At 31.5% G+C, this 9,083-nt stretch overlaps 1 protein-coding gene across 1 annotated transcript; it reads right to left on the bottom strand.

Moving 5' to 3' along the window:
• Positions 1–671: 671 nt before the first annotated feature.
• Positions 672–1,985, bottom strand: LOC150034600 (putative UPF0481 protein At3g02645). Its single transcript, XM_090316664.1, has one exon. The coding sequence runs from the start codon at positions 1,813–1,815 to the stop codon at positions 691–693; it is 1,125 nt and encodes a 374-aa protein (XP_090172790.1). The 5' UTR covers positions 1,816–1,985; the 3' UTR covers positions 672–690.
• Between the last annotated feature and the right edge of the window lie 7,098 nt (positions 1,986–9,083).

Raw genomic sequence — 9,083 nt, 5'->3', positions numbered from 1 at the left:
CCTATTTTGGTCTCTAAACTTTAAATCTTATTTTATTTTGGTCCTTAAACTTTCAAAAATATTAATTCTAGTTCTTGAACTTTTAAAAAATGCTTACTTTGGTCCTTAGTATTAATATTTCATTAACTCTTAAACATAATAGTAATATAGCTCATATTTTTAGATGATTAGACTGCCAAATAAGTTAGTCATTCTAAAAAATCTAGGGTTTTAATTTTGAATTAGATTGTAAAACAATTTTTTATAGGAGATTTTAAAAGTCATTTTGGATCTAAAATTTTGGTTGTTCACTATTTTAACATATTGGTTGTTGATATTTTACTTCACCTTCATCTTTCTCAACCCATGCTAAATATAATTTCATCCCCAAACATATTTTATCTTTAAAGAGTTAACACAATTTTAATAGCAAAGACTAAAATAAATACTTTTAAAAGTTCAAGGATTACAACATATATTTTTTAAAGTTTAAGGACCAAAATAGAATAAGATTCAAAGTTGAGGGATCCAAATATATTTTAAAGAAAATTTCAAAATTAATTTGAAGATAAATTAGTAAAACTTATTATTAATTATAGTTCGTGAAATCTAAAAATAATTTAAAACAAAACTCAGATCTACACAAGTAAAATTAAACATTTTCAAACATATAAACTAAATTAAAAGATTAAAAATATAATATTTTAAAATTTAAGAAAAACTAAACTCAAAATTCTCACCTGTATCGAAAAGCTCGGAGGCTGTCGGAACTTTAACGCCGGCTTCCATTAAGGGCGTTTTATCTTCTATTCTGTTTCCATCCTCACCGGAAACTTCTCCCATCGGTGAAACCAATCCCCCCAAAACCGGCAACACTTCCATTAAACGTCCAATAAATTCAAAAACCTTCTTAAAATTCCTCAAAATATTTACACTATCCACTACCAAATTCCACAGATAATTATCCTTCTTCAAAGATGACCTCGAATTACCAAATTCATTACTATAATAATTATTATTATTATTCCTCGACGCCGCGGTCGCCATCTCCGCCTCCGCTTCATCGGAGCATCCCAAATCCTCTGGCAAAATCATACGGTGCAAAACATCCAAAACATGTGCACAATCAATAAACCCGCCGCCGTCGCCACCACCACCGCCGCCGTCCAAAGGGGAAATTTCAGAACAAAATCCGACCAAAACAGAGTCAAACAAATCATCCCATAATTTATTACTTTCCTCGCATTGAATCATCCCAAAATAAATCTCTTTTAAAACAAATAATGGAATCTGATTCTCTAGCTTAATAATGTCTCGCACTACAACATCGTCATTACTCAATATATTTTTACCTCTCAAGATTAAAAAATCATGGTAATTTTTGAATTTTGAGTAAAGAAAATCGAGCAAGAAAAGGCCATCAATTGTCATAATGAGAGCCAGAGTATCGGCGTCGAGATCTAAACGGCGGTGATAAGAAGCACGAATTTGGAGGTCAAATTGGGAAAGTCGAGATAAAAAAGATTGGAAATTGAATTGTAAATTTTTGTTTGAAACATTCATTAATTTGTAACGCTCCATATTATCATAAAGTTCTTGTGAGAAATGATGGTAAGGGCCTAAAGCTAAGAATTGTGGGGTATAATCTTCAGGTTTTGTAGCACTAAGGAATTTCGGGACAATGAAAATTGAAGAAGAAATGTGGGATTTTTGGTTATTATTCAGCTCTTTTTCTATGATGTTGTTTATGTAAATAACCCACCTTTTTTCCCCTGATTTTGATCGGACTATTGACGTCGGATTCTTCTTCCCTTCCTCAACATCTAATGCTTTCATGATGGACAAACCAAACCGATCGCTTTGTATGACTTTTCTAAAAATCTCGTAAAAATAGACGCGTTGAAATCTATTTATATATTTAGTCAATCAATATCGAAACTTAAGGATTTGTTCGAATTGACTTTCTAAATACCTTGAACTTTTTGAAAACTTGTGTTACTTTTATAGGTATGTTATGTACGTAAATCTTACTCACCTATTTTTCTCCTTTTATAGATGTGATGAGGAGATTGGAAAATTCAAGGATGGTAACCAATTATTATACGTAAAGTTTGGAATATATAATTTTTTTTCTTTATTCATTCAAACTTGGCATTTGTTAGTCAATTCAAAGGAAAATGTTAGATTATATATATATATATATATATAACTATTTAAAACTCAAGTGGGAAGGAATGATTAGGTCTTTTTTGGATTGAGGTTTTACTGTAACACTATTTTATTTTGTAAATACCCACGTTTTTTTTTTGTTGGGAAGGGAGGAAATATTCACGTTTATGTTAATACTTTTTAGGAAAAAAATAAATAAATAAAAGTACAAATAAAATCCAAATATAATGTTGACTTCAAAGTTAAACCTTATTCTTCTTATGTATCAATATTATCCATATTCATACGTGAGTTTAGAAGTTTAATTAATCAAATGCATGACAAGTTAGAAAGTGAGGTTGAAGGATATGACTTGACTCACGCTGCGGACGATAGCACTTAGACAAGGTAAACGATAGCGTCAAAGATGGACGATAGTGTTTGTGGAGGTAGACGATAACGTCTGCGGAAGGTAAACGACAGCTTCAAAAGATAGGCGATATCGTGTAGACGACTGCGACAAGAGGTAGACGATATCGTGTAGATGATAGCGTCAGGAGGTAGACGATATCATATAGACGATAGCGTCAGGAGATAGACGATAGATGATATCGTGTAAACGAATGCGACAGGAGGTAGACGATATCGTGTAGACAATTGCGATAGAATGTAGACGATAGTATCAGAAAAGATAAACGATAGTTTCAATCAAGTAGACGATAGACAGTAAACGGCAGTGACAAACCAACTTTTCCTTTATGATTTATTGTATTTGAAATGTACTTAGGTGATTATTTATACAATATTGAATCCCTAATTTGGGAATGCAAAAATAACTCAACAAATACAAATGGTTTATATATTTGGTTGTAACCAACCTATTCCTTTGGTAAGTCCTATTTTTTTTTGGTAGATAGACAAGACTTTATGTGTTGGCATCCTTAATATCCTTAACATGATAGCTACCCATTCGTGTTATGCTTTGTTTCAAAAATAAATTATGGATATATAATGGATTACATAATTACACTAAGTTTATCGATCAAAATTTTCGTAATACAATAATTATGAGAGATGTTTTATCTTTTTTTTTTTTTAATTTTAACTTTTTGAAGAGTCAAAATATCATGGAGATTTCTAAAATAGCTGACACGTGGACTAAATAGTTTTATTTATGTCATTTTCTCGGATCATTTTTTTTTCAAAATGGCTGCCAATACCGTTTTCTCAAATAACAAGAACAAGAAATATTCAAATTTTAATTAATTAAAAAAATTGTATATAGAGGTAATTCAAAGTCCTAATAACATTGTCAAGGGAGAGAAAATTTTAAATGGGAAAACGGCTTTGTTTGTGACGTGACTTGCAAGTATAATTTTTGAAAAACAATAAAATAAAAGTTTAACCATAGTACAATTAATAAATTGATCATTTAGAAAGGTATAAACATAGAATAACAATAAAAAGACAAGTTTATCAAAATAATAATAATAATAATAATAATAAATAAATAAATAAAAGAAAGTAAAAAGACAAGGGTATAAAATTGTTGTCTGGTTTTTTAGCGTATTCATGTGGGTTTGTCTGAAATAGCAAAACATGTTTATTTTATAATTATGGCTAAATAGGTAATCATATTTTTGTCTCTAGAATTTTATTCTGATTTTTGTTTTTGACTCTGCATATAAAGCTAGTTTAGTCCTACTTAATTTTTATTAAATATTTAACAAAAATATTTAAATATGGCATACTAGATGTAAATTGTAGATTAACATATTTGTCTATGTAGACATTTACTTTATGAATAAAGTAATTAATTAAACATATTTTTATTAAATAATAACAAAAATTAATGTGAATGGACTATAGTGATTTATTTTGCAAAGTATATTTCTAGTGAAATAGAATGTTTCAAAGCAGAACCAAAATTCTCAATTTTAAATCTAATAGATTAAACCCCTTTTAAAGAAATCAAATATATTAAAAGATGTAGCTATTAGGCACAAAATTGAGACTAGTGAGATATTTTAAACTTTCAAGGGCCTATTAAATGAAAAATTGAAAATTGGAAGGCTTATTAGATACTTTTTAGAGTCCAATATCATTTTTAACACAAATTTAAAAGTCTAAAAATTAAATTTATAATTTAATCTTTAGAATATTATTTTATGAAGAACTAAAATGTGAAAGTTAATGGATATCTCGAAAGAAAATATAAAATATAAAATTTTATTTATGTTGTAAAATAAGAACAATACAAGAGCAAAATAAACACAAAAGAAGTAAATTAGATAGCAAAGTAGAAAAAATAATAGAATTCAATTGCGGTGTGTACCATACACTATATTTATAGGATATGAAGGGTGTATGTTACAACATGGAATTTATGAAATCTCGTAACTTATATATATTATAGATATTTTTACTAAATATTATATTTATCATAATTTAATACATAATTAGTTTTTTTTTTTTTTTTTTTTTTTTTTTTTTTTTTTTTTTTTTTTTTTTTTTTTTTTTTTTTTTTTAAGTAGTAAACAAGTGTGGAAGAGCAAAGATTTGAACTTAATTACAACCATAAAGAACAAGTGGATATGTTCACCATTGCGATAAACTCATATTTACAAACATAATTAGACCAATGAATAAGCATCTCACGTTTTATAAAAAAGTTAAATATGGTTCTTAATAATAATACATTTTATAGGTATGTATTTCATCAATTTTTTAATGATTTAATGAAAATGTTATTTTACTCTAGTCAATGTTAAGCCCTTAGAAATAGTAATAATCAAGATTGAAATATTGACATGTCAATAAAATTTAATAACACACTATTGTTTGGTGTCAAATTTGCAAGTTGAACAACAAATGAACATAATGATCAACCATTATGAAAAAGCAATGGGATAACTCCCCACTCGAAATACGGATGTTAAACGAAAAATATTGACAAATACTGTAACAACAAAAATACTAATAACAAGAAAAGACACACATAAGTTGGTAACCCAGTTCGGTGATAATCCACCTACGTCTGGGGGGTTAATCCATCAATATTAAAGAGTTAAGCAGTTTACAACATAGTACTTATATGTAATATACGATCAGTACAATGACTCACATAGAGCTCAACTCACTGACCACCTAGGCTCCCCCTAGATGTAAGACTCTCTCTCAAGTGTACTTAGGTCCCCCTAAGTTTGATAATATTAGTGTTAAACACTTCGGCTTCTGACAGTGTGTGAGACTTCTCTAAGATATCTTTCCCTTAGTCAATGAAATCCCTTCATTGATGGATCTTAGAATCCCCCTAAGATGGAGAACTCCTTCTCTGGAACTGAGTCTTAGGCTCCTCTTAAGACTGGAAATTTCTTCTCTGGCAGCAATGACTTAAGCTCCCCCAAGACCGTGATTTATTCCAAAGTGTTGCACTTTAACGGATGAGAAACTTGCACAATGGAATAATGAGTAACTAGAAAGAACACAATGTAGAATGATTCAGTCGTCGAACATAAATCGTATTGCTCAATAAAACAAAATACGACTGACCTAAATGGACAACATAATTCTCTTTAAATAATCAAATCCAAGAAGGGAAACAAATCCCCATTTAGCAAAGGAAAGTCGTGCTTCAATAAAGGAAATTATCGAACGAAATATTACAGCCAGATATTTTCATATAAGAAAAATATTCTGCAGAAAGATACTCTGTTGTCATAAACAGATGTTAAGACTTTATTTAAGACATTTGCAGAAACCACTACCTTAGAAAAATATAAAGCCAATTAAACAAATCTCCAACAAACTCCACATTTGGATTTTTTTTAAATATTTTTTTAATAGGAAAATAAAGCAAACAACCATCCATCAATAAAATAAAGATGTTTGAAATAAAAGATGTCTTAAAGACTTGACAAAAAGAATAACATCACGATAACAACAGATAACAAGCCCAAACATAAAGGACTTCCGGAACAAACCAAACCAAACCATAAACCAAGTGACGAACAGATTTAATAGAGTCTCAAACAATAATCTAGAGGTAGAACCAAACACAAAAAACCACATCCAAACACCCCCTTTTGACTGTAAAAAAAATATATATATATATCTACTCCTTGGTTGAGAAGAGGAAGCTCCTCCATCTCGAGACAAGACAAACCACATAATCTATAGTGAAGGAACGAAATTTTCCGTGGAAGTGTATGAACGTCATGCAATTTGAATTAAATTTGTACACAGAAAAATTAAAAAGAAAAAAAAAATCAAAACAGGATAAACAATTAACTCCTAAGCATGCTTTTCTTACGAGAAATTGAGGAAGAGAAACTTACCCTTGATGAACTTTCCTTTTTCATGTAGCTGTTGGGGTTGATGCCCTAAATCTTGTAAGATTCTGTAGTTTGTAAACACTGTATGAACAAACATTTGTGATGGAATAATATGAGATATTTTCTTCACTGTTGTCTATGAAATATGAGATATATTATTTGCATTAACCACAAACCAATAAACTAAGATCCCTGGTTATCGTTGTGACTTAAGCATATATGTGGAGACATATAAGTGGATCATGCCTTAAGTGATAACCTAAATGGTTTGTAGTATATGGATAAAGGAGGGAAACCTTATCCTGGTGACACTACTAATACGACCCACTTTGTAAATGTTACAAGTGTTGTAAAGTGCTACAAATGGTATGATCCTGATAATTCATGTAGAGACATACGAGCGGGGGTGTCCTATACAAAGGAGTTTGTATAAGACCAGACCACGAAATGCTTAGTCTCGTTATATAATGTCGTTCATGATAGAGACTTTCATTTCACTAGGATGACCATAGGTAACATGACCTTAATTCTGAGTGAGTTGGGAATTCCTGCCTATGAAGGCGATCCTTTGATTTGCATGGGTGCGGGTGGCCAGATTGCCGACTCAAACCTACTACTTTGGGGATTCTTCTGATTAGGGAGCTGGGAACTCAACTACACAAGATGTATTTCACTCCTTCCCCAAAGCAGGGGTAAGTAGATAGATTGCTCTCTTAAGGGCTGATTCCAGGGCTTGAATGATGTGGTGCCACACACTTTCTCATGGCCCGAGAGGTGTTCACTCATAGTAGGACTATGATGTATTGTTCATTAGAGGAATCAATGGTACTTAAGGAGTTAGATGTAACTACAGGGGCAAAACGGTAAATTGGTCTAACTGTACTTATGAGCGATCTGTGAAGGGTTATCGTACTGTTGATTGGTTATATCCAATGGATACAGAAATATATCTGTAGTGAGAAGAGTGCAGCTGTCGGTCTTTAGTGAAGTGCCCGACAGTTAACGAATGGTAGATTTCGTGATTAAAGAGTTTAGTCAGCTATTCACGTACCGTTGGAGATTCAAGCTACAAGTCCATAAGATCCCCTTGGTAGCTCAATGGATTCAAGATGAGAATCAGTTTTTGGGTTAGTTTGAAGTGTTCAAATTAACAAGAAGGAGTTTGATTATATATGATATAATTAAATTGGTTCAATTATATGTGATATAATTGATATGATGTATGAGATACATCAATTGGAGGATTTTGATGTAAATATGATTTATATTAATTAAAGGAGAAAAGAACTATAGTTTAAATATTACATATGATGTGATATTAAAACTATAGGTTATAAATATAATATGATAAGTTAGTTATTATATTTATTCATAATTAAAATAATTATGTGATAATTGAGGTCGATTATTTTCTCCATTAATCGTGAAGGTGAGAGGTTATTTTCAGTTTTGAATAACTGAAGGATAAAATGAAAAGTATTTTCATTTTGTCAAGAGATCGCTTCATTAGTTGCACAATTAATTGTTTAGCTCACGAGAGATTATACGATAGCCTTCAAGCAAGAGACTAAGCGATCGTGTAGAGCGACACTTACTAAACGATTGTGTAAATGATCCAGCAATAGAGCGATTTACTAAACAATCGTGTAAACGATCCAGTGACTTACTAAACGATCCAGCGTGTTTTACTATACGATCGTGTACTAGCGAGATTTACTAAGCGATCAAGCATTCACAGTCTATGCGATAGACAATACCTTTTCCCACTTGCTTGATTGTGTAGTTCGATCATTTCCTTCCTCCATCCCTCTACCAAATCCAACAGAGTCTACACCTCCTAGATTCTCACTCCGAGAATACTAAGGTTGCCGAGTAGTGGTGTCGAAGGTTGTTGTTCGAGGAGAAGACTATTCGTGATCACTAGACGATTGGGTAGGCGATCTGAACGAGAGCAAGAGGTTGTTGTCCAATTCTTCATGAGAGTGAGAGATTGATAGAAGAAGTGTTCTTCAAAGGTATGTCTCTCATTCCCTATTGTATTTGATTACTAAAGCATGCTGTAATTTGTTTTAAGAGGCATAACTGTTCTGTATATTTGTGAATGTCTTTATTCTTTTACAATAGACTTGGAAAGATTTTGCTTCCGCTCACTGGTTCTCTTGAATAAGAGTTCCTTCATGATGAATCTTAGGATCCCCCTAAGATGGAGAAGTCCTTCTCTGAAGCGAAGTCTTAGGCTCCCCTTAAGATTGAGAATCCCCTAAGACTCCCCTAAGACCGTGATTTACTTCAAAGTGTTGCACTTCAACGGATGAAGAACTTGCACACCGAAATAGTGAGCAACGAGCAAGGACACAATGTAGAACAATTCAATTGTCAAACAAAAATCCTCTTGCTCAATAAAACAAAATACGACTGATCTAAATGGATAACATAATTCTCTTTAAATAATCGAATCCAAGAAAGGAAACAAATCTCCATTTGGAATAGGAAGGCCGCGCTTCAATAAAGAAAAATATCGGACAAAATATTACAATCGGATATTTTTAGATAAGGAAAATATTCTGGAGGAAGATATTCTGTTGTCACAAACAAATGTTAAAACTTTATTTGAGACATCTG

The sequence above is a fragment of the Benincasa hispida genome, chromosome 8 (assembly GCF_027475165.1).
Source record: "Benincasa hispida cultivar pf3 chromosome 8, pf3_genome.v1.1, whole genome shotgun sequence".
Classification (NCBI taxonomy): Eukaryota; Viridiplantae; Streptophyta; class Magnoliopsida; order Cucurbitales; family Cucurbitaceae; genus Benincasa; species Benincasa hispida.
Note: the sequence above shows the minus strand (reverse complement) of the source record. Positions and strands in the feature narration are given on the sequence as shown.